Source organism: Hyla sarda, chromosome 1, assembly GCF_029499605.1.
Source record: "Hyla sarda isolate aHylSar1 chromosome 1, aHylSar1.hap1, whole genome shotgun sequence".
Classification (NCBI taxonomy): Eukaryota; Metazoa; Chordata; class Amphibia; order Anura; family Hylidae; genus Hyla; species Hyla sarda.
The window spans coordinates 613,687,775-613,715,078 of NC_079189.1; the positions used below are offsets into that span (position 1 = coordinate 613,687,775).

General features: G+C 47.2%; 2 protein-coding genes across 2 annotated transcripts in view; both read right to left on the minus strand.

Annotated features, from left to right (window-relative positions):
* LOC130297668 (gastrula zinc finger protein XlCGF26.1-like) overlaps positions 1-17,398 on the minus strand; it is a 106,714-nt gene extending 89,316 nt beyond the window's left edge. The window contains exons 1-2 of the mRNA XM_056550392.1: positions 17,234-17,398; positions 14,199-14,408 (exon numbers count right to left, since the gene is read on the minus strand). The gene's annotated coding sequence lies outside the window, so the exon portion shown is untranslated. The remainder of the gene's footprint in view (positions 1-14,198; positions 14,409-17,233) is intronic.
* LOC130297620 (zinc finger protein 436-like) lies at positions 114-27,046 on the minus strand. Its single transcript, XM_056550308.1, has 4 exons — positions 27,031-27,046; positions 12,999-13,104; positions 12,151-12,915; positions 114-2,294 (listed from the first exon to the last, which is right to left on the minus strand). Exons 2-4 carry the CDS (start codon positions 13,099-13,101, stop codon positions 1,093-1,095), a joined length of 2,070 nt encoding a protein of 689 aa, XP_056406283.1. The 5' UTR covers positions 13,102-13,104; positions 27,031-27,046; the 3' UTR covers positions 114-1,092.
* Between the last annotated feature and the right edge of the window lie 258 nt (positions 27,047-27,304).

Genomic DNA, 27,304 nt, shown 5'->3' on the forward strand with positions numbered 1-27,304 from the left:
CTGAGCTGTATGTGTACACAGTAGAGCTGTATATGTGTAATGTGCATGTAGCTGAGCTGTATGTGTACACAGTAGAGCTGTATATGTGTAATGTACATGTAGCTGAGCTGTATGTGTACACAGTAGAGCTGTATATGTGTAATGTGCATGTAGCTGAGCTGTATGTGTACACAGTAGAGCTGTATATGTGTAATGTACATGTAGCTGAGCTGTATGTGTACACAGTAGAGCTGTATATGTGTAATGTACCTGTAGCTGAGCTGTATGTGTACACAGTAGAGCTGTATATGTGTAATGTACATGTAGCTGAGCTGTATGTGTACACAGTAGAGCTGTATGTGTGTAATGTACATGTAGCTGAGCTTTATGTGTACACAGTAGAGCTGTATATGTGTAATGTACATGTAGCTGAGCTGTTTGTGAACATAGTAGAGCTGTATATGTGTAATGTACATGTAGCTGAGCTGTTTGTGAACATAGTAGAGCTGTTCGCTAGTCCCCTGGGACAGAGAGGAAACCTCAAAGTATTTAGTCAGTCTGGTGTAGACCAGGGAACAAGCCCCATCTCCAGTCTGCAGCCCCCTCACACCTTCAGACTTTACCCACCAGATTCAGTTACAACCTGACTGATGATTCCGGCTGCTGAGATGGAACCATAACTCAGGATCCCTCTAGGTTCAGGACTCCTCAGGGCCGTGTCTGTCCCCGTTATTTCTCCCTCCAGTAGAGGGACCGTCACCGTGGTTTAGGACATCCTGTTTAGGAGATGGGTCCCTCCAAACATAGGGACAGATCTATGGGGTATTCAGTACAGGATGGGCACTATCCCTTCTCTGCAGTAACATCAAACCTGCATTCCCCCTTGGTCCCCTCCTTGGACCTGCTTGGCTCTGGGTCGTTGGGCCATTCTGTATGTAATCTTGTTATTTTTTCACTGTGTTAATGTGTTTATAATAAACTTTGGACTCCAATTTTATATGGTATGTATATATATATATATATTAAAGGTTAAGTTTTAATAATCAGTCCCAATTTGTGGCCAAATCTTTCAATGATTTGTCTGTAGGTTCCCCTTTAGGAGCCACATAGGGTTTACCCATTTGAGCCAGTGGAGCTGTTATTTCCCCCAAAAAAGTGAAACCGTCTAGTCTGATGATGAACAAGACTTCCTTTGTGAACATAACATTTCCCACATTCTGAACATGAAAATGGTTTCTCTCCTGAGTGAGTTCTTTGATGTATAACAAGATGTGATTTTTGAATAAAACATTTCCCACATTCTGTGCATGAAAATGGTTTCTCCTTTGTGTGACTTTTCTGATGTTGAACAAGACCTGATTTGTTAATAAAACATTTCCCACATTCTGAACATGAAAATGGCCTCTCTCCTGTGTGAGTTTTTTGATGTGTTACAAGTCCTGATTTGTCAGTAAAAGATTTTCCACATTCTGAGCATATAAATTTCTCCTGTGTGTGAGTTCTTAGAAGTTCAACAACATCTGATTTCCGAGTAAAACATTTCCCACATTCTGGGCATTGAAATAATTTAACATCTGTGTGAATTCCCTGATGCTGAACATCATTTGATTTTCGAATTAAACATTTTCCACATTCTGGGCATTGTAATATCTCCCCTCCTGTGTGAATTCTCTGATGCCGAACAAGATTCGATTCCTGAGTAAAACATATCCCACATTCTGAACATGCAAATGGCTTTTCCCCTGTGTGAATTATTTGATGTTCAAGAAGACTTGACTTATTAGTAAAACATTTCCCACATTCTGAACATGAAAATAGCTTCTCCACTGTGTGAGTTCTTAGATGTTCAACAACATCTGATTTCCGAGTAAAACATTTCCCACATTTTGCACATGAAAAAAGCTTCTCCACTGTGTGAATTATTTGATGTTCAAGAAGACTTGACTTATTAGTAAAACAATGTCCACATTCTGAACATGAAAATAGCTTCTCCCGAGTGTGAATTCTCTGATGTTGAACAAGATTTGATTCCTGAGTAAAACATATCCCACATTCTGAACATGAAAATGGCTTCTCCCCTGTGAGAGCTTTTTGAGGCTCAACACCCCTTCTGTGACTTTCATTCTGTGTAACATCCTGTGATGACTGAGAAGACAGGACCTGTATATAAGGATGAGATGACAGATCTTGGCTGTGAAGGGCTGAGGGTGTATCTGGGATAATGGAATGTTCTTCATATGTATCTTGTGTGATATCATCATCTGCTTTATAATCTGAAGATATAAGATTCTCCTCTGATCTCCTGCTACAAGAATCTGCAGAGAATAAAACATTTATTATATTTGAGTCATAACCATAAAATCTTTCCTGTATTTATCATCTTTATAAGTGCAGAATGATCCCAGAATATGGTGGAACATTCTCCCCATCACTCCGGTCTGTTGTGTCCGTGTATTGTCTCATCCCCCAGTCTGTCTCCACTGATGGCCATGACTGTTCCCATGTATGTGCCCCTACCCCTGTATACACCATACGGCTTCTTCATTACATTCACTTTCATACCTGACCCCCATTTATGTGTTCAGTGGATTCTCCCCACATCGGCCCCTCTCTCCTCCCCTCCCCCATGTATGTGCCCCTACCCCTGTATACACCATACGGCTTCTTCATTACATTCACTTTCATACCTACCCCCCATTTATGTGTTCAGTGGATTCTCCCCACATCGGCCCCTCTCTCCTCCCCTCCCCCATGTATGTGCCCCTACCCCTGTATACACCATACGGCTTCTTCATTACATTCACTTTCATACCTACCCCCCATTTATGTGTTCAGTGGATTCTCCCCACATCGGCCCCTCTCTCCTCCCCTCCCCCATGTATGTGCCCCTACCCCTGTATACACCATACGGCTTCTTCATTACATTCACTTTCATACCTGACCCCCATTTATGTGTTCAGTGGATTCTCCCCACATCGGCCCCTCTCTCCTCCCCTCCCCCATGTATGTGCCCCTACCCCTGTATACACCATACGGCTTCTTCATTACATTCATACCTACCCCCCATTTATGTGTTCAGTGGATTCTCCCCACATCGGCCCCTCCCCTCCCCCATGTATGTGCCCCTACCCCTGTATACACCATACGGCTTCTTCATTACATTCACCTTCATACCTGCCCCCCATTTATGTGTTCAGTGGATTCTCCCCACATTGGCCCCTCTCTCCTCCCCTCCCCCCATGTATGTGCCCCTACCCCTGTATACACCATACGGCTTCTTCATTACATTCACTTTCATACCTACCCCCCATTTATGTGTTCAGTGGATTCTCCCCACATCGGCCCCTCCCCTCCCCCATGTATGTGCCCCTACCCCTGTATACACCATACGGCTTCTTCATTACATTCACTTTCATACCTACCCCCCATTTATGTGTTCAGTGGATTCTCCCCACATCGGCCGCTCTCTCCTCCCCTCCCCCATGTATGTGCCCCTACCCCTGTATACATCATACGGCTTCTTCATTACATTCACTTTCATACCTACCCCCCATTTATGTGTTCAGTGGATTCTCCCCACATCGGCCCCTCTCTCCTCCCTTCCCCCATGTATGTGCCCCTACCCCTGTATACACCATACGGCTTCTTCATTACATTCACCTTCATACCTGCCCCCCATTTATGTGTTCAGTGGATTCTCCCCACATCGGCCCCTCCCCTCCCCCATGTATGTGCCCCTACCCCTGTATACACCATACGGCTTCTTCATTACATTCACTTTCATACCTACCCCTCATTTATGTGTTCAGTGGATTCTCCCCACATCGGCCCCTCTCTCCTCCCTTCCCCCATGTATGTGCCCCTACCCCTGTATACACCATACGGCTTCTTCATTACATTCACTTTCATACCTACCCCCCATTTATGTGTTCAGTGGATTCTCCCCACATCGGCCCCTCTCTCCTCCCCTCCCCCATGTATGTGCCCCTACCCCTGTATACACCATACGGCTTCTTCATTACATTCACTTTCATACCTACCCCCCATTTATGTCTTCAGTAGATTCTGGAAAGTCCGGGCATGCTTGGAGTTGAAGTTTTGCAACATCTGGAGGGCTATAGTTTGGACACTACTGCACAGTGGTCTCCAAACTGTGGCCCTCCAGATGTTGCAAAACTACAACTCCCAACATGTCCTTCAGCTGTTTGGGCATGCTGGGAGTTGTAGTTGGAGGCACACTGGTTGGGAAACACTGAGTTAAGTAACAACCTCTGTGTTTTGCAACCAGTGTGCCTCCATCTGTTGCATAACTACAACCCCCAGCATGCACGGACAGCCAAAGGGCATGCTGGGAGTGTTAGTAGTATGCCTCCTGCTGTTGCATAACTACAAGTCCCAGCATGCCCTTCAGTTGTCACTGCATGCTGAAAGTTGTAGCTTTTGCAATGGCTGAAGGCACACTGGTTGCGAAGTTTGTTACCTAACTCAGTGTTTCGCAACCAGTGTGCCTCCAGCTGTGGCAAACTTCAACTCCCAGCATGCACTGATAGACCGTACATGATGGGAGTTGTAGTTTTGCAACAGCTGGAGGCACACTGGTTGGAAAATACTGAGTTAGGTAACAGAATCTAACTGAAGGTTTTCCAACCAGTGTGCCCCAAGCTGTTGCAAAAGTACAAGTTGTAGTTTTGCAACAGCTGGAGGTTTGCCCCCCTGTGTGAACTTACAGGGTACATTCACACGGGCAGGTTTACAGTGAGTTACCTGCTTCAAGTTTGAGCTGCGGCAAATTTTTCGCCGCAGCGCAAACTCCTAGCGGGAAACTCACTATAAACCTCTGCCAGTGTGACTGTACCCTAAAAACACTAAATTACACTAACACATAATAAAGGGTAAAACTCTACATATACACCCCCTTACACTGTCCCCCCCCCCCCTCCTAATAAAAATGAAAAATGTATTGTACGGCGGTGTTTCCAAAACAGAGCCTCCAGCTGTTGCAAAACAACAACTCCCAGCATTTCAGGACAGCCACTGACTGTCCAAGCATGCTGGGAGTTTAGCACCAGCTGGAGGCACCCTGCTTGGGAATCACTAGAATACCCCTATGTCCACCCATATGCAATCCCTAATATAGTCCTCAAATGCGCATGGCGCTCTCTCACTTCGGAGCCCTGTCGTATTTCAAGGGAGAAATTGCACTACAAATTTTGGGGGGCTTTTTCTCCTTTTACCCCTTATGAAAAGGAAAAAATGAGGGCTACACCAGCCTACTAGTGTAAAAAAATAAAAAAAAAATTATACTAACATGCTGGTGTTGCCCCATACTTTTTATTTTCACAAGCGGTAAAAGGGAAAAAAGACCCCCAAAATTTGTAACGCAATTTCTCCTGAGTACGGAAATACCCCATATGTGGGCGTAAAATGCTCTCCGGGCGCACAACAAGGCTCAGGAGTGAGAGTGCACTATGTACATTTGAGGCCTAATTTGCACAGGGGTGGCTGATTTTACAGCAGTTCTGACATAAACGCAAAAAAAATACCCACATGTGACCCCATTTTGGAAACTACACCTCTCACGGAACGTAACAAGGGGTATAGTGAGCATTAACACCCCATAGGTGTTTGATGAATTTTCATTAAAGTTGGATGGGAAAATGAAAAAAAAAAAGATTTTTCACTAAAATGCTGGTGTTTCCTATTTTCACAAGCGAAAAGAGGAAAAAAGCCCCCAAAATTTGTAACCCCATCTCTTCTGAGTAAGAACATACCCCATATGTGAATGTAAAGTGCTCTGCGGGCAAACAACAATGCTCAGAAGAGAAGGAGCGCCATTGGTATTTTGGTGAGAAAATTTGTCCGGAATTTAAGGCCACGTGTGTTTACAAAGCCCCCATAGTGCCAGAACAATGGACCCCCCCCCCACATGTGACCCCATTTTGGAAACTACACCCCTCATGTAATGTAATAAGGGGTACAGTGAGCATTTACGCCCCACAGGTGTGTGACAGAGTTTTGGAACAGTGATCTGTGAAAATGAAAAATGTAATTTTTAATTTGCACAGCCCACTGTTCCAAAGATCTGTCAAACACCAGTGGGTGTAAATACTCACTGCACCCCTTATTAAATTCTGTGAGGGGTGTAGTTTCCAAAATGGGGTCACATGTGGGGGGGGGGTCCACTGTTCTTGCACCACGGGGGGCTTTGTAAACGTACATGGTCCCTGACTTCCATTCCAAACAAATTCTCTTTCCAAAAGCTCAATGGCGCTCCTCATCTTCTGAGCATTGTAGTGCACCAGCAGAGCACTTGACGTCCACACATGAGGTATTTCCATATTCAGAAGAAAATGGGGTTACACATTTTGGGGGTCATTTTCTCCTATTACCCCTTGTAAAAATTAAAAATTTGGGGAAAAAACAGCATTTTAGTGAAACATTTTTTTTTCATTTACACATCCGACTTTAACAAAAAGTCATCAAATACCTGTGAGGTGTTAAGGCTCCCTGTACCGCTTGTTACGTTCCTTGAGGGGTGTAGTTTCCAAAATAGTATGCCATGTTTTTTTTTTGTTTTGTTTTTGCTGTTCTGGCACCACAGGGGCTTCCTAAATGAGACATGCCTCCCAAAAACTATTTCAGCAAAATTTGCTTTCCAAAAGCCAAATGTGACTCCTTCTCTTCTGAGCATTGTAGTTTGCCCACAGAGCATTTTAACATGGGGTATTTCCATACTCAGAAGAGATGGGGTTACAAATTTTGGGGGGCATTTTCTCCCATTACCCCTTGTAAAAATGGTAAATTTGGGGGAAAACCTGCACTTTAGTGAAAAAAATATTTTTTTCATTTACAAAAAGTCGTCAAACATCTGTGGGGTGTTAAGGCTCACTGGACCCCTTGTTACGTGCCTTGAGGGGTGTAGTTTCCAAAATGGTATGCCATGTGTTTTTTTTTTTTGCTGTTCTGGCACCATAGGGGCTTCCTAAATATGACATGCCCCCCAAAAACCATTTCAGAAAAACTCTCTCCAAAATCCAATTATCGCTCCTTCCCTTCTGAGCCCTCTACTGCGCCCGATGAACACTTGACATCCACATATGAGGTATCTTCTTACTCGAGAGAAATTGGGTTACAAATTTTGAGAGGATTTTTTTCCTTTTACCTCTTGTAAAAATTCAAAAACTGGGTCTGCAAGAACATGCGAGTGTAAAAAATGAAGATTTTGAATTTTTTCCTTCACTTTGCTGCTATTCCTGTGAAACACCTAAAGGGTTAACACACTTACTGAATGTCATTTTAACTACTTTGAGGGGTTCAGCTTTTATAATGGGGTAATTTATGGGGAATTTCTAATAAGAAGGCCCTTCAAATCCACTTCAACCCTGAACTGGTCCATGAAAAATTCCAATTTTGAAAATTTTGTGAAAAATTGGAAAATTGCTGCTGAACTTTGAAGCCCTCTGATGTCTTCCAAAAGTAAAAACTTGTCAATTTTATGATGCAAACAAAGTAGACATATTGTATTTATGAATCAAAATATAATTTATTTGGAATGTCTATTTATTTTACAACCAGAGAGCTTCAAAATTCGAAAAATGCAAAATTTTCAATTTTTTCATCAAATTTTTGAATTTTTCACCAAGAAATGCTGCAAGTATCGACAACATTTTACCACTAACATAAAGTAGAACATGTCAGGAAAAAACCATTTCGGAATCAGAATGAAAAGTAAAAGCATTCCATAGTTATTAATGCTTAAAGTGACAGTGTTCAGAAGTGCAAAAAAGGCTCTGGTCCTTTAAGGACAACTGCAGTGGTACACTTTTGTCACGATGCCGGCTGGCAGGTAGTGGATCCTCTGTGCCAGAGAGGGATTGGCGTGGACCGTGCTAGTGGATCGGTTCTAAGTCACTACTGGTTTTCACCAGAGCCCGAAGCAAAGCGGGATGGACTTGCTGCGGCGGTAGTGACCAGGTCGTATCCACTAGCAACGGCTCAACCTCTCTGACTGCTGAAGATAGGCGCGGTACAAGGGGGGTAGACAGAAGCAAGGTCGGACGTAGCAGAAGGTCGGGGGCAGGCGGCAAGGTTCGTAGTCAGGGTGGATAGCAGAAGTTCTGGTACACAGGCTTTAGACACACAAAACGCTTTCACTAGGCACAAGGGCAACAAGATCCGGCCAGGAAGTGCAAGGGAGGAGCTCAGATATAGCCAGGGAGCAGGTGGGAGCCAATTAAGCTAATTGGGCCAGGCACCAATCATTGGTGCACTGGCCCTTTAAGTCTCAGGGAGCTGGCGCGCGCGCGCCCTAGAGAGTGGAGCCGCGCGCGCCAGCATATGACAGCAGGAGACGGGAACGGGTAAGTGACCTGGGATGCGATTCGCGAGCGGGCGCGTCCCGCTGTGCGAATCGCATCCCCGACGGCCATGACAGTGCAGCGCTCCCGGTCAGCGGGACCGACCGGGCGCTGCGGAGAGAGAGACGCCGTACGCGCTCCGGGGAGGAGCGGGGACCCGGAGCGCTAGGCGTAACAGTACCCCCCCCTTAGGTCTCCCCTTCTCTTTGTCCGGTAACTGCCTCCCCTGGGATGAGGAGACCGGGAAAGGATGGAGGGATTCCTCAACGGCAGGCAGAACAGCAGGGGTAGGAATGGGGAGGGAGGGCAGAGGGCGAGGCCTGGCACGGGGCAGTGTGACACCAGGACGAGGGCCATGAGGAGGCACCGAGGCTTGCCTGACTGGACTGGGAGGGGGGGAGAGGCACTTCTTAAGGCAGGCAGAGTCCATAACGACTTTAGGGAGACCGGATACAGGAGGAACCACAGGGTCACGGCAGGGAGTACTGGGAACCGGTTTAAGGCAGTCCTTGAAGCAAGAGGTACCCCAACTCTTGATCTCCCCTGTGGACCAATCCAGGGTTGGGGAATGGTGTTGAAGCCAGGGTAGTCCCAGGAGAATTTCGGACGTGCAATTGGAGAGGACCAAAAACTCAATTTTCTCGTGATGCGGTCCGATGCACATTAGGAGGGGCTTCGTGCGATAACGCACGGTGCAATCCAACCTGGCTCCGTTGACCTCGGAAATGTGGAGTGGCTTGACAAGACGGGTCACCGGGATGCGGAATTTATTCACCAAGGACTCCCGAATAAAATTTCCAGAGGCACCAGAGTCCAGGCAGGCCACGGCTGAGAGGGAAGAGCTGGCTGAAGTAGAAATCCGTACAGGCACCGTGAGACGTGGAGAAGTCGACTTAGCATCAAGAGACGCCACACCCACGAGAGCTGGGTGCGAGCGTGCGTTTCCTAGACGTGGAGGACGGATAGGGCAATCCACCAAAAAATGTTCGGTACTGGCACAGTACAGACAAAGATTCTCTTCCTTACGGCGATTCCTCTCTTCCAGGGTCAGGCGAGACCGATCCACTTGCATGGCCTCCTCGGCGGGAGGCCTAGGCGCAGATTGCAATGGAGACTGTGGGAGAGGTGTCCAGAGATCTAAGTCTTTTTCCTGGCGGAGCTCTTGATGCCTCTCAGAAAAACGCATGTCAATGCGAGTGGCTAGATGAATGAGTTCATGCAGGTTAGCAGGAGTTTCTCGTGCGGCCAGAACATCTTTAATGTTGCTGGATAGGCCTTTTTTAAAGGTCGCGCAGAGGGCCTCATTATTCCAGGATAGTTCTGAAGCAAGAGTACGGAATTGTATGGCGTACTCGCCAACGGAAGAATTACCCTGGACCAGGTTCAGCAGGGCAGTCTCAGCAGAAGAGGCTCGGGCAGGTTCCTCAAAGACACTTCGAATTTCCGAGAAGAAGGAGTGTACAGAGGCAGTAACGGGGTCATTGCGGTCCCAGAGCGGTGTGGCCCATGACAGAGCTTTTCCAGACAGAAGACTGACTACGAAAGCCACCTTAGACCTTTCAGTAGGAAACTGGTCCGACATCATCTCCAAGTGCAGGGAACATTGCGAAAGAAAGCCACGGCAAAACTTAGAGTCCCCATTAAATTTGTCCGGCAAGGACAGGCGGAGGCTAGGAGTGGCCACTCGCTGCGGAAGAGGTGCAGGAGCTGGCGGAGGAGATGGATGTTGCTGCTGCAGCTGAGACTGAAATTGCTGTTGCTGTGACTGGAGCTGCTGTAGCTGCGACTGGAGTTGCTGTGTCATGGTGGTCAAGTACGACAGCTGGTGCTCTTGTCGGGCTTGCTGGGCGACCAGTGTAGGGAGGTCGGCGGCAACTGGCAGAGGAACTTCAGCGGGATCCATGGCCGGATCTACTGTCACGATGCCGGCTGGCAGGTAGTGGATCCTCTGTGCCAGAGAGGGATTGGCGTGGACCGTGCTAGTGGATCGGTTCTAAGTCACTACTGGTTTTCACTAGAGCCCGCCGCAAAGCGGGATGAACTTGCTGCGGCGGTAGTGACCAGGTCGTATCCACTAGCAACGGCTCAACCTCTCTGACTGCTGAAGATAGGCGCGGTACAAGGGGGGTAGACAGAAGCAAGGTCGGACGTAGCAGAAGGTCGGGGGCAGGCGGCAAGGTTCGTAGTCAGGGTGGATAGCAGAAGTTCTGGTACACAGGCTTTAGACACACAAAACGCTTTCACTAGGCACAAGGGCAACAAGATCCGGCCAGGAAGTGCAAGGGAGGAGCTCAGATATAGCCAGGGAGCAGGTGGGAGCCAATTAAGCTAATTGGGCCAGGCACCAATCATTGGTGCACTGGCCCTTTAAGTCTCAGGGAGCTGGCGCGCGCGTGCCCTAGAGAGCGGAGCCGCGCGCGCCAGCATATGACAGCAGGAGACGGGAACGGGTAAGTGACCTGGGATGCGATTCGCGAGCGGGCGCGTCCCGCTGTGCGAATCGCATCCCCGATGGCCATGACAGTGCAGCGCTCCCGGTCAGCGGGACCGACCGGGGCGCTGCGGAGAGAGAGACGCCGTACGCGCTCCGGGGAGGAGCGGGGACCCGGAGCGCTAGGCGTAACAACTTTTATATATGCCCGGGCCTCAAAAATAAACAAAATAAACTCAAACATACCTTCCTGCGAGCCCCCGTTGGTCCGGCACAGGCCTCATGGTCCGGCAGTGCTGGCGTCATTCCACTTCCTGGGGACGGGGACGCCGCAGAGCTGTCGGCGTATCACTGGTTGTAGCGATGTCCCGCCCCGGTCGGTGATAGGCTGAGCCCACTGTCATGTAAGGAGCTCTGGCCGGCTCCTTACATGACAGTGCGCTCAGCCTATCACCGACCGGGGCGGGACATCGCTGCGGCCGGTGATACGCCGACGGCTCTGCGGCGTCCCCGTCCCCAGGAAGTGGAATGACGTCAGCACTGCCAGACCGTGAGGCCTGTGCAGGACCAACGGGGGCTCGTAGGAAGGTATGTATGAGTTTATTTTGTTTATTTTTGAGGCCCGGGCAAGGGCATATTTACGGTAAATGTTTACCACTGCAAAATGGGCCTGGTCCTTAAGGGGTTAAAAGTTTAGTTTCATGACAGGTACTCTTTATAAAAAAATAGAAAAAAGTAAGAAACTTTTTTTAACACTTAATTCACAATTTTTTTTAGTCTCCATAGAAAACATTAATTTAGTCCCTGCATTACTACAGTCTGCCATGGCGACGTGGTGCTAGATAAGGGCCCCCCATCCTCTCAGCTGATCAATGAGCATTAGCTGTGGATCCAGGCTGTTGATAGCAACCGGGACCCCAGAGTATAAGCAGGATCAGCTGAGCTTCAATGTCCCCAATAAGTTAAAAATTTATTGCGCCACTTTACAAAATTCTGCCGATATAATTGCGGGGTGCCGATCGGTTGTCAGGACAAGGCCTCGGTGTCTACAGGCTGCCCAATAGAGCTCTGATCTAGTGCATATGCATTACACTGATCTACATAAGGAATCTTACTATCACCACGTACAGAATTGTCTGAGCTATTAAATGGTCATATTCCTGATCCTGCGCGATCAACGACACGAACACAAAAAAATTTCCAAACACCAAAATTGCTGATGTTCATTCACATCACATTCAAGAACAAATTGAATAAAAAAAGGTATTAAAACAAGGAGATAAAAGGATTTTAACTCCTTCACAACAATGGGCGTAAATTAACATCCTGGTGCTTCACACTCCAGGACGTAAATCTGCTCTGTATTTAGTGGTTACTACTCACTTGGGTGGTTACATGTCGGAATGTCCTCCTTAAACTGCTCATCACCGCTCACATCTGTCTCTTCTTCCTCCTTTATGTCTGTAGCATTAATATAGATCAGATCTTTCCCTTTAGCAATGTCCTCCATATACTGCTCATCATCGCTCACATCTGTCTCTTCTTCCTTTATGTCTGTAGTATTAATAGTGTTCAGATTTTTCCCTGTAGGAATGTCCTCCTTATACTGCTCATCACTGCTCACATCTGTCTCTTCTTCTTGTTCCTTTATTTCTGTAGCATTAATATAGATCATATCTTTCCCTGTAGAAATGTCCTCCATATACTGCTCATCATCGCTCACATCTGTCTCTTCTTCTTCCTTTATGTCTGTAGTATTAATAGTGTTCAGATTTTTCCCTGTAGGAATGTCCTCCTTATACTGCTCATCACTGCTCACATCTGTCTCTTCTTCTTGTTCCTTTATTTCTGTAGCATTAATATAGATCATATCTTTCCCTGTAGAAATGTCCTCCATATACTGCTCATCACTGCTCACAACTGTCTCTTCTTCTTCCTTTATGTCTGTATTATTAATATTGTTCAGATTTTTCACTGTAGGAATTTCCTCCTTATACTGCTCATCACTGCTCACATCTGTCTCTTCTTCTTCCTTTATGTCTGTAGCTTTAATATAGATCTCATCTTTCCCTGTAGTAATGTCCTCCTTATACTGCTCCTCAAGAGGGCGGGGACACCTCTCTGGTGCTGTTCTCTTACTGGATCTGACTGTAGGGAACACATACAGAGACTGAATTCATTCTTTACATACAAATAATGAGAGGACGTGTGTATATAGTCATGTCTATTACCTGGTGATGTGAGGGGCTGCTGATCCTCCATCATGACCTGATCCTTGTACTGATCCTTGTGTCCTACATACTCCCACTCCTCCATGGAGTAATAGACCGCCATGTCCTGACACATCGAAACAGAAACATAGAATGTTTTAGGTGATAAGAACCATTTGACCCATCTAGTTTGCCCAATATTCTAAATACTATCAATAGTCCCTGGCCCTATCTTAAATGGAGGATAACCTTATGCCTATCTCTATCTTATATGGAGGTTAACCTTATGCCTATCCTGATCTTATATGGAGGATAGCCTTATGTCTATCCCTATCTTATATGAAGGATAGCCTTATGTCTATCCCTATCTTATATGAAGGATAGCCTTATGTCTATCCCTATCTTATATGAAGGGTAGCCTTATGTCTATCCCAGGGGCGGACACAGACAACAGAGGGCCCCTGTGCAAAGAATGTGCCTGGCCCCCCCCCCCCCAAAAAAAAAAAGTAATATGCCATACAATTGCACTGCAACTCACATTAATCTGCATTAGGTAGGCAGCAGTTCCCCCACATTAGGTAGCATAGTTTCCTCACATTATGTAGCATATATTCCCCACATTAGGTAGCATTGCATAATTTCCCCACATTAGGTAGCGTAGCATATATTCCCCACATTAGGTAGCATGGCATATATTCCCCACATTAGGTAGCATAGATTCCCCACATAAGGTAGTGTAGGATAACCCCAACAAACAAACACACACACACTCTCACTCACCCACACACTCTTACCTTGCCTGCACTACTTACATCTGCCTGAGAGGACTTCCTGGCAGAGGTGCGCGCTATAAGTGACGTTATCGAACGCTCTGCGCTGGACGTCAGCGTCCAGGTGCTTGCGATGACGTCACTCACTGCACGCACCTCAGCCAGGAAGTCCCCATGGGCAGATGTAAGTAGCAGTTTAGTGACTGGGCAAGACTGGTTTCCCTGTCATATGTGCACTGGCAGGGCTGCCATCAGAAATTTCGGGGCCCCTTACACAACTCAAGGCCTGAGACCCCCACCGATCACCTTGGTTGAAGTGGTTCTCCAGCTGTTGGAAAGCTAAAACTCCCATCATGTCTGAAGAGCCTCTGGCAATGTGAGTTGTAGTTTTGTAACAGCTGAAGAAACACAGATTGGACACAGTTTTACCCATCATCACTGCAGAACTTACAAGTGACTACAGCTCTGATGGGACAGTCATAAGAACACACAATGATGTCAGTGACCTGAGTGACGTCTTCTGACTTAAGTGATATCTTCTCTGTAATCTTTTCTTCTTCATCTCGTCCAGAGACCAGGTCTTCCTCCAGCTCCATCTTCTCTGCAGAGTCTGACATCCGGACATCATTGGCTCCTCACTTTGTCAGCAGATCCTCATCCTCTGCATGAAGACAATAATCATTATAACCTTGCCAGAAAGTGTAACCTAAATAAAATACTGCCCCACACTGTACCCTGAATATAATCCTGCCACACACTGTACCCTGAATATAATCCTGCCACACACTGTACCCTGAATATAATACTGCCACACACTGTACCCTGAATATAATACTGCCACACACTGTACCCTGAATATAATACTGCCACACACTGTACCATGAATAGAATACTGCCATACACTGTACCCACTAAATATAATACTGCTATTCACTGTACCTACTAAATATAATACTGCCCCACACTGTACCCTAAATATAATACTGCCAGACACTGTAACCTGAATATAATACTGCTGTACACTGTACCCACTAAATATAATACTTCTATACACTGTATCCACTAAATATAATCCTGCCACACACTGTAACCTGAATATAATACTGCCACACACTGTACCCTGAATATAATACTGCTATACACTGTACCCTGAATATAATAATGCTATACACTGTACCCTGAATATAATACTGCTATACACTGTGCCCACTAAATATAATCCTGCCACACACCGTACCCTGAATATAATACTGCTATACACTGTACCCTGAATATAATACTGCTATACACTGTGCCCACTAAATATAATCCTGCCACACACCGTACTCTGAATATAATACTGCTATATACTGTACCCTGAATATAATACTGCTATACACTGTACTCACTAAATATAATCCTGCCACACACTGTACCCTGAATATAATACTGCTATACACTGTACCCACTAAATATAATCCTGCCACACACTATACCCACTAAATATAATACCTCTTATCCTCTGTGTCCTCATCAGTCCTCATCACCCCCATAACCCCTGCCAAACCTCTCCTCAACACTACTATAACCACCCCCGCACCTCTCCTCATCGCTACTATAACCCCCTGCACCTCTCCTCATCACTACTATAACCCCCCACACCTCTCCTCATCACTACTCACTACTATAACCCCCCCGCACCTCTCCTCATCACTACTATAACCCCCCCAGGCACCTCTCATCACTACTATAACCCCCCCGCACCTCTCCTCATCACTACTATAACCCCCCCAGGCACCTCTCATCACTACTATAACCCCCCGGCACCTCTCCTCATCACTATTATAACCCCCCGCACCTCTCCTCATCACTATTATAACCCCCCGCACCTCTCCTTATCACTACTATAACCCCCGCACCTCTCCTCATCACTACTATAACCCCCCGCACCTCTCCTCATCACTACTATAACCCCCCACACCTCTCCTCATCACTACTATAACCCCCCCGCACCTCTCCTCATCACTATTATAACCCCCCGCACCTCTCCTTATCACTACTATAACCCCCGCACCTCTCCTCATCACTACTATAACCCCCCGCACCTCTCCTCATCACTACTATAACCCCCACACCTCTCCTCATCACTACTATAACCCCCCCACACCTCTCCTCATCACTACTATAATCCCCCTGCACCTCTCCTCATCACTACTATAACCCCCCCTGCATCTCTCACCACCCCCATAACACCCCCCTGCACCTCTCTTCACCCCCATAACACCCTCCTGCACCTCTTATCACCCCCATAACCCCCCCTGCACCTCTCATCACCCCATAACACCCCCCCTCTCATCACCACCATAACACCCCCTGCACCTCTCATCACCCCCATAACACCCCCTGCACCTCTCATCACTCCCATAACCCCCCTGCATCTCTCATCACCCCCATAACCCCCCTGCATCTCTCATCACTCCCATAACCCCCCCTGCATCTCTCATCACCCCCATAACCCCCCTCTCATCACCCCCATAACCCCCTGCATCTCTCATCACCCCCATAACCCCCCCTGCATCTCTCATCACCCCCATAACCCCCCTGCATCTCTCATCACCCCCATAACCCCCCCTGCATCTCTCATCACCCCCATAACCCCCCTGCATCTCTCATCACCCCCATAACACCCCCTGCACCTCTCATCACTCCCATAACCCCCCTGCACCTCTCATCACCCCCATAACACCCCCTGCACCTCTCATCACTCCCATAACCCCCCTGCATCTCTCATCACCCCCATAACCCCCCTGCATCTCTCATCACTCCCATAACCCCCCCTGCATCTCTCATCACCCCCATAACCCCCCTCTCATCACCCCCATAACCCCCTGCATCTCTCATCACCCCCATAACCCCCCCTGCATCTCTCATCACCCCCATAACCCCCCCTGCATCTCTCATCACCCCCATAACCCCCCCCTGCTTCTCTCATCACCCCCATAACCCCCCTGCATCTCTCATCACCCCCATAACACCCCCTGCACCTCTCATCACTCCCATAACCCCCCTGCATCTCTCATCACCCCCATAACCCCCCCTGCATCTCTCATCACCCCCATAACCCCCCCTGCATCTCTCATCACCCCCATAACCCCCCTGCATCTCTCATCACCCCCATAACACCCCCTGCACCTCTCATCACTCCCATAACCCCCCTGCATCTCTCATCACCCCCATAACCCCCCCTGCATCTCTCATCACCCCCATAACCCCCCCTGCATCTCTCATCACCCCCATAACCCCCTGCATCTCTCATCACCCCCATAACCCCCCCTCTCATCACCCCTATAACACCCCCCTGCACCTCTCATTACCCCCCATAACCCCCCTCTCATCACCCCTATAACACCCCAAGCACCTGTTCCCCTGCACCTCTCATCACCATTGTAGTCTGCAAACAACATAGCCCCCATCCAACCCTCCCCCCCCCCCCCCCCGTTCACTTACCCTGCCGGGGTTCGGTGCAGCTGCTGCTCCTGTCACAGTGTTCCACTGCACGGGGAGGATCCGTCGGGAGGCTGCTGGACTGGAGATCGCGCCGGGACAGGTCAGGTGACTGGAGTAGACGTGCGTGCCTGCGCGGGGCACGTCGACTCCCATCAGCCCCTGGCCTGTCCGGCCCTGCCGTTCTTCTTAAGGGGCCTGCGCCCTAGAAAGAGCGGGCCTCATAGTCCTGCGGGCCCCCCAGACTATGAGGCCCGGTCATAGTTCTGACAGGTACCCAGCCAGGAGTCAGTGAGTGACAGTCGCAGTCACTCACTGACTAGCCGGAAAAAAAAAAGTACAGGGACGTCCGGGCCTCCCTGAAGCTCTGGGCCCCATACAAGTGTATGGGTTTACCCCCTGATGGTGGCCCTGTGCACTGGGTCCGATGGTAGGACCGGCCCAGCGTGTGAGGGCGGGCCCCCTCACACGCTGGGCCCCTGTGCAGCTGAACCTGCTGCACAGGCGATATGTCCGCCCCTGGTCTATCCCTATCTTATATGAAGGATAGAATTATGCCTATCCCTGTCGTATATGAAGGATAGCCTTATGCTTATCCCTATCTTATATGGGGTATAGCCTTATGCCTAAACTCCTTCAATGTATTATTTGCAGCTCCCACTTCTGCAGGACGGCTATTTACTGCCTCCACTACTCTCTCAGTATAGTAATACTTCCTGATATTACTGCAGAAACCTCTCCCTCTATATAACACAATGTCCTCTATATATATAACACTATTTCCTCTATATAACACAATGTCCTCTATATATAACACTATGTCCTCTTTATAACACTGTCTTCTATATAACACTATGTCCTCTACATAACACTATGTCCTCTATATAACACTGTGTCCCCTATATATATCACTATTTCCGCTATATAACACAATGTCCTCTATATAACGCTATGTCCTCTATATATAACACTATGTCCTCTATATATAACACTATGTCCTCTATATAACACTATGTCCTCTATATATAACACAGTGTCCTCTATATATAACACTATGTCCTCTATATAACACTGTGTCCTCTATATATAACACTATGTCCTCTATATATATATAACACTATGTCCTCTATATAACACTGTGTCCTGGGTCGATTAAAATGGCACAGGGGGGGTTCAATTTAAACCCCCCTGATCCCCCGTGCCATGTTAATTGATTAAACCCCACCACAACACCATCCTAACCATCCAGTCCCCACCCCACTTCACCCTACCATAATACCATTGACCCCCTTAGACATTGATCCCCTCCCTCCTTCATTTCTCTACTAGCGCCACGGTCAGAGAGCTGCCTGTACCTCCTCACTGCAGGCAGCTTCTCTCTCAGGAGTCTGTTGGAGCCAGTGGGCTGCTGGGGAGGGCGGCACCTTCAGTGACATGTGACGTCCTCCTGCGCAGCTCCTCAGCGCAAGAGGACGTCACTCGTCACAGCTGCAGGCCGCAGCTCACTAATTTAAAGTGGCCGCACTGGCTGCAGGGGGAATCTCGGGCTGTGGCCACTTAGCCACAGTGAGCAGCAGCGGAGGCTTCTGCCCTGCTCAGGGGGGCAGCTGGCAGGGGGAAATTGCATTACTGCAGGCCGGGGCGGACTGAATGTAAAATACCAGCCATTTGCATGGCCGGTATTTGTAATATGAAATTAACGCTAGCATGTTTGAAATACCGGCTGTGTGTGTGTGTGGGGGGGGTGTTCGGGCTTGGTACCTAAGAAGATGGCCACGTAGCCTGCTAGCTACCTGAGGACATAAAACCTGCTATAATCTGCGGTGACCTGCCCCTGGTAGATGGGGAGGACCTACCAATTTTGTTTGGTCCAGAGTTGGATTCTATTTTGGAAAAAGCAGCAGACAATAAAAAATTATTGTCCTTAGATAAGGTCCAACCTAAAAAGCCTCCTTTTCGTCTTTTTTCCCAGTCAGACCAATCTTTCATAGGAGGTAAAGGGAAAACAGGACATTGGTCTTACAGGAAGGGAGGTAGGGGTAGAAATATCTTTACTAACCCCGGTCAGTCCTCTTCCAACCCTTAGCAATGACGCCAAGCCAGTGGGGGCAAGGCTTTCCCATTTTGCCCCAGTGTGGGAGTCTCTAATTCCCAATCCCTGGATAGTAGAGATAATATCTCAGGGCCTCCGGATCGAGTTGCCATCACCTCCCCCTCCAAGGTATGTTGTTACTCAGCAGAGTCAGAAAAACCAGAAATTGGTTCTCAAGGGTGTTCAGGACCTTTTCACCCTGGGTGCTATCCAGGAGGTTCCTCTCCTTCAGAGGGGCCTAGGTCATTATTCTTCCCTGTTTTTGGTTTCCAAACCAAACGGGAAGTTCCGTACAATTATAAACCTGAAACCCCTGAACAAATTTGTGGTTTACAAAAAAGTCTGCAGTTCATTTAATAAAGGAGGGGGCGGTGATGGCGACTATCGATGTGAGTGCATATTACCACATTCCCATCCATTCAAATTCCCAAAAATATTTGAGATTTGCCATCCAGTGGGGGTCCAGGGTCTGCCACTTTCAGTTTGTCTGTTTCCCATTTGGCCTGTCATCTGCGCCTCGAATTTTCACCAAAGTCCTAGCAGAGGTGGTTGCCCTTCTCAGGAAGGAGTCTATTCTAATTATCCCTTATCTAGACGACATACTGGAACTGGACTCATTTACAGAGAACAATACTTGTTCTCCAGAAGTTGGGTTGGATCTTAAATCTAGACAAATCAGATCTTTTTCCCAGTCAGAGGAAAATTTTCCTAGGTACCCTTTTGGATTCAAGGATCCAGGCCTCTTTTCTTCCGAATTCCAAAAGGGTATTACTGCAGGCATTAGTCTCCAGATTTCTAAGCCTCCATTCCTGTACAATCAGGACAGCAATGTCCACTGTGGGTCATATGACATCATGCATCTAATCAGTAGCTTGGGCTCAGTTCCACTCCAGGCCTCTACAAAAGTGGATCCTAGCCATTTGGGACAAGTCTCAGAAAGCTTTAGACAGAAGAGTGATAATTCCCACTCAAGTAAAAACCCATCTAAGATGGTGGACGTTCAAGAAAAACTTAAAGAAGGGAGTAAGTTGGTTTCAGTCAAACCAGTTACTCATAACAACGGATGCCAGTGCAGGAGGATGGGGTGCTCACTCAGAGTCTTGAGTAGTCCAAGGGAAATGGGATCCTCAGATAGCAAGTAAATCGTCCAACTTCAGAGAGTTACTGGCAATATGGATGACACTCCAAGAGTTAGAGGAGATCTGCAAAAATCGCCATAGTCTCATTTACTCGGACAACATGACTGCAGTGGCCTTTATAAGGAGTCAGGGAGGTCCAAGGCACACAGCTCTCCAGTCAATTTCGCATCAAATATTTTCTTGGGCAGAAAACAAGGTGCTTTGTATCTCAGCAGTCCATCTCAAAGGGGTCTGGAACTTGGAGGCGGACTTCCTGAGCAGACACATATTAGACCCAGGGGAATGGTCTCTAGCTCCGTGGGCATTCAGGATGATTATGGAGAGATGGGGGGTTCCTCAAATAGATCTGTTTGCAACCAAGAGAAATCACAAGGTGGATCTATTCTATTACCTAAATCCAAGGGATTCTCCGCTAGCAGTAGATGTATTTGCTCAGGATTGGACATTCAGTATGGGATACACATTCCTCCCCTGCCGCTAATATCCCGGGTCCTTCAGAAGCTATTGAACTATCATTGTAGTCTAATCCTAGAAGCTCCATACTGGCCAAAGAGGAGCTGGTTCTCTCTATTAAAGTTCTCTAGCTGTAGAGGATCCCATCTGCCTTTGTCCTCAAAAGGATCTGCTGTCCCAGGGACAATCCTTTCATCGTCAGGTCAAAAACCTCATCTTGACAGCATGGAAATTGAAAAGTCCATTCTGCTGAAGGAAGGTTTCTCTGAAAAGGTAGTAAATACACTTCCATCTAGCCGTAAAGATACTACCTCTAGAATCTATGCTAAAACCTGGAATAAATGTATCTCTTGGTGTGGGGATTCTTTTTCTATCAACACTCCGGTGATTCCTAAGATTCTAGACTTCCTTCAGCAGGGATTTGATTTAGGTCTTTCCCCTAGTACCCTCAAAGTACAGGTTTCTGCTCTCAGTGTTCTCTATCATGTAAAATTGGCTGATAACATGTGGATTTCAGGATTTATTAAAGCGTCCAGCAGACTCAGACCTAAGACTAAAATATCTGTCCTCAGTTGAATTTAAATACAGTTCTAGTGGCTCTTCCAATGGATCCCTTTGAGCCTCTGGATTCTATTTCTGAAAAATTTTTGACTCTCAAAACTATATTTTTAATCACCATTGTAATAGATGTTTCTATGGTTTCCTTCCATGTAAAAAAAATGATTCATTTAGGAGGCCCCTTCCCCATCTGCCCCTCCCCCATCTGCTCTCTCTCATATCACCCCTCCCATCGTGTGAAGACTTTGAACAAAGAAAGCCCGGGAAAGTTACAGGAAGTGGAGTGCTATGAGGACAAGGCACATTCCTCATGCTATTTGCTCACTCCCTAAATGCTAGAACATCCCCTAGCAGGGGGTGGGAACTTATGTTAGTGACAAAGGTGATATAAGCTTGAACGATTTGAAATAAAGCCCAGTGGACAGCACACAGGGAACGCTAAAGCACAATGGCTCTGTCTGATTTATTTCTCTATGCTTCGGCATATACATTCTGTATACGGATTTGGCTGGGAGTGACATAGTTACAAGAACGATGAGTTAATCCAGAACACCATCACTACAGCTAGGAGAGTAGGTGAAATTCAGGCTCTTTCTATCCGAGAGCCTTATATCAGAATTTTGGATGACAAAATAATTTTTAAGCTTGATCCTAACTTCCTCCCTAAGGTTGTCTCTACCTTTCATAGATCACAGGAAATTGTGGTTCCATCCTTCTGTTCAAATCCAAAAAATGACTTAGAAAAATCATATAGTCTTTTGGATGTTAGAAGAGCTGTCCTCATCTACATTGCAAGAACTGGTAAGTGGAGGAAGGATGATAATCTGTTTATTCAGTTTGCTGGCCCTAATAGAGGCAAGAAAGCCTCTAGGAGTTCTATAGCCAGATGGATTAAGACCGCTACTTCAGAGGCTTATGTGTCCAGAGGTAAAGCCCCTCCTATACAATTGAAGGCCCATTCTACTAGAGCAATTTACTCATCATGGGCAGAGAGAGCCGGAGCTTCTGTAGAACAGATTTGCAAAGCTGCCACTTGGAAAGACTTTCATACTTTTTCCAGACATTATAGAGTTCACATTTTGTCTTCTGAGGATATGGCCTTTGGACGTAAAGTTCTCAGTGCTGTAGTCCCTCCCTAAGTAAATTCTTTGGTATTTCTCATAGGTGCTGTCGTGGAGACGTGGGGAGGAAATGGTGAATTATACTCACCGATAATTCCTTTTCTGGAAGTCTCCACGACAGCACCCATACATCCTACACTTTGGTTTTTTATTATAGTGGTTTTTGGTGCACTTTTTTCCTTTCCTTCGGTGTTCTTTATAAATACACTGGTGTGGACAGGAAGGGTGGGGAATTTAACCTCTCAGTGTTTTTTCCTGTCCCAATCAGGAGGAGGAGATTATCTCATGGGTGCTGTCATGGAGACTTCCAGAAAAGGAATTATCGGTGAGTATAATTCACCATTTTTGAGACCTTGCCTGTTAGGGTCCCATTGTCTGGCCTCCGTTCCTTTCAGTTCGCTATTTTCCATTTTATATGGGATACTAAGTGACATCGGCTTCTGATGTCTGTGATGCTAGCTAGTAGATGGATGGGTGGCTTGGGTTTCCCTGATGTTACTAAGTATTACTGGGCGGCCCATTTGCGCCACCTGGCTGCGTGGTCGACGTACCATGACTATAGCAGGTGGAGGGAGTTGGAGAAGCTTTGGCTGGCTCCGATTCCTCTGAATGCACTCCTCTGGAGCTTTTCTTCCCCTTCTGCCTTCTCTGGCCCGCTGTCGGGTCCTATGTCTTTCTCCCGCTATGTCTGGGACTATAGCTCTAAGAAATTCCGGTTTTACTACTCTTTTTCTCCCCTTCAGTCTTTTCTCTATCACCCTCATTTTCCGCCTGGCTCGACTTCGGGCATGGTTCGGGAATGGGGCTCTAGGGGGTCTCTTTTGTTGGGCAGATTTGGTAGACCCCTTTCTCGGACTTTACTGTCCTTTGAACAATTGGTTTCTCGAAGGGACTTCCATCTCTCTGAAAGGACTGACTATCTGCAGCACTACCTGCAGCTCCACCATTACTTGTCCTCTAAACAGAGGTCATTGGTTGTATCTCTTTGAGCTTTGAGCAGATCTGTCAGATTGGACCCCAGACTAAGGGATTTCTCTGATATTTACTCAGTCCTTCTTATCTCCCCAAAGGGTGCGACACCACTGTTATATGCAATGGTGGGAGGCCCTTAAAACCGTAATTTCTCTCCCCCAGTGGCGGGTGATATTGGGAACATTCTTCTAAGACATCCATTTTTACGGCTTACAAGGAGACCCAATATAAGATGTTAATGAGACAGTACCATTACTTCCTGAGCTGCTTAATAAACTGAACCCTACGATCCCTCCTCAGTGCTGGCGGTGTGGAGTGGGCTTAGGTTCGGTATTTCACATATTTTGGTCATATCTGCTTATTGTGGGCTATTGGAGGATGGTACAGCGATTGATTTCTGTGGTTTTAGGTGTTTCTGTTCCCCTTGATTTACCTCTTACATCTCTCCTATCGGCCCTTATTGAAGAAGCCATTCAAACCGTTTATGCGCATAGTCTCAGCTGCTAAGACTCTTATTGCTAAACATTGGAAAAGCACTCTTCCTCCCTCTGAGGATGACCTAATTGCCCGTGTCCGTGTAATCCGGTCTTTGGAGTCTCTTATGGCCTCACTGAATGACACTGTGACATTGTTTCTTTCTGTATGGGAACCATGGAACCGTTACACTGACCGACAAGCGGCGTGAACCTGTTACTCTTCATCTTCTTTGTCTTTCCTTCCTCTTTCTTTCTTTTCTTTCTGTGACTTGTCCTCTTTGTAGCTGTTGTCTTATGTTTGTGTTCTTTGGTTTGTTGGTGGGGATTCCTCCCCAGGTTGTCCTGTTATATGTTTTTGTTCTTTGTCTCCCCCCCCATTACACCCCCCCCCCCCCCTTGTTCTTTGATAGCCCAGTCCAGGGGCTTAATTGCTTTACTACAGTTTTGATTTTATCTTATGGGAGGTGGGTGTGGGGCGTGTAATGACGATGTTCATCATTATGTATACTGTTTGTTATGTTACCTACCTCCGGTCTAACTTGGCCCTTGGATTTTTGCTGTAAGTTGATTTATTGTCTTTCTTTATTTTGTCTTATGAAAGTACCTTAAAGGACAACTGCAGTGGTAAACATTTATATATTCCCGGGCCTAAAAAATAAACAAAATAAACGTATACATACCTTCCTACGAGCCCCCGTTGGTCCGGCACAGGCCTCACGGTCCGTCAGTGCCGACATCATTCCACTTCCTGGGGACAGGGATGCCGCAGAGCCGTCGTTGTATCACCGGCCGTAGCGATGTCCCGCCCCGGCCGATGATAGGCTGAGCCCACTATCATGTAAGAAGCCGGCCAGAGCTCCTTACATGACAGTGGGCTCAGCCTATCACAGGCCGGGGCGGGACATCGCTACGGCCGGTGATACGCCGACGGCTCTGCGGCGTCCCCATCCCCAGGAAGTGGAATGACGTCAGCACTGACGGACCGTGAGGCCTGTGCCGGACTAACGGGGGCTCGTAGGAAGGAATGTATGAGGTTATTTTGTTTATTTTTGAGGCCCGGGCACAGGCATATAGAAATGTTTCACCGTCCAAACAAAGAAAAATACAGGCGACTCACCACTTCTTCAATGCTTTTTCTTTATTCTGGGATAAGTGCAGGTAAAGCGGCTCCACGCCGCACCGGTGTGCAAGATGCTAGTACCTTCACACAAGAGCACCACCACCTATGCACCGCAATTAGACAGGTTTCAGCTGCACATCAAGGGAGTCACGGGAAGCAGGGCTAGCAGTGCCAACACACTTGCTTTCTTTTTATTCCATATATAAATGTTTACCACTGCAGTTGTCCTTTAATAAAAATTTAAAAAAAAATATATACATATATCGGATGTGTTGGTAATTTACCAGCTGGGTGGCAACAATACCCCCAGGAGAAGATTGTGAAGGGAGGAAACAGTGAGGACAACCAAGGCCTGAGAAGGGGAGAGCATTGGTGAGTGCCAGCTGCATATACCTCCTGACCTCACACTACATGGAGGGGAGAGCATTGGTGAGTGCCGGCTGCTTATACCTCCTGACCTCACACTACACGGAGGGGAGAGCATTGGTGAGTGCCGGCTGCTTATACCTCCTGACCTCACACTACATGGAGGGGAGAGCATTGGTGAGTGCCGGCTGCTTATACCTCCTGACCTCACACTACATGGAGGGGGAGAGCATTGGTGAGTGCCGGCTGCTTATACCTCCTGACCTCACACTACATGGAGGGGAGAGCATTGGTGAGTGCCGGCTGCTTATACCTCCTGACCTCACACTACATGGAGGGGAGAGCATTGGTGAGTGCCGGCTGCTTATACCTCCTGACCTCACACTACATGGAGGGTGCAGGGTGTAAATATCTATATATATATAAAACTCAACGTGTGTATGTATGAATATATGTTCCACAAAAACTTCCAAACGGCTAAAGATATTAACATGAAACTTGGTCACATGTTACTTATATGTCAACAACAAACATAGGATAGGTGATTTAACCCTTACTCACCCCCATTTGCCAGGGTCGGGGTTTTTGTTTAAAGTCCCATACAAGTCTATGGGAAATATATGATATATAAATATATAGCTAAACGGCTGGAGATATTTAAATAATACTTGGTCACATGTTACTTATATGTCCACTTAAAATATAGGATAGTTAATTTAACCCTTAACTACCCCCATTTGTGAGGGTCGGGATTTTTGTTTAAAGTCCCATGCAAATCAATGGGAAATGTATGTTCTCACATAACTTCTGTACGGCTGGAGATATTTCAATACCTGGTACACATATTACAGGTCGGGATATGAGGACGGGATAGGCGGTCGGGATAGGAGGTCGAGATAGGAGGTTAAAATAGGAGGACGGGATGGTCGGGATAGGAGGACGGGATGGTCGGGATAGGAGGTCGAGATAGGAGGATGGGATAGGAGGTCGAGATATGAGGATGGGATAGGAGGACGGGATAGGAGGACGGGATAAGAGGTCGGGATAGGAGGATGGGATAGGAGGACAAGATAGGAGGACGGGATAGGAGGTCGGGATAGGACGTCGGATAGGACGTCGGGATAGGACGTCGGGATAGGAGGACGGGATAGGAGGTCGAGATAGGAGGTCGGGATAGGAGGACGGGATAGGAGGTCGGGATAGGAGGTCGGGATAGGACGTCGGGATAGGAGGTCGAGATAAGAGGTCGGGATAGGAGAATGGGATAGGAGGATGGGATATAGGGTTGGGATATGACAACAATATATGAGGACGGGATATGAAGTCAAAAGCTTCCTCCTTTGTTGATTTTCCTCCCCAACAAGGATTCGGAAGGAAAAACCGGGCAATGCCGGGTACTCAGCTAGTATATATATATAAATAATAAATATACACCGTGTCCTTAAGGGGTGAATAATAAACATCCCCAATAATCCTGATCTGACAGCGACCGCACACACCTACCTGTATCTGTAGAGGAGCCGTGTGCTTACAGGACCTGCGATGATGTCACCGTCATGTGATCAGTCACATGGAGGAGGAGGAGTCACATGATCAGGGGCTGCTGCTCTAGGCTCATCTGCTCAGTGTATGCAGGACTCTGCTGTGCTGGTTGTGATCGCTGCTGGATGAGCTGAAGTTATGTGTATGCAGCAGAGCTGTGTGTGTGTGATGTGCGTGGTGCAGAGCTGTGTATGTGTGTGTTATATATGTCTGCAGCAGAGCTGTGTGTAATGTG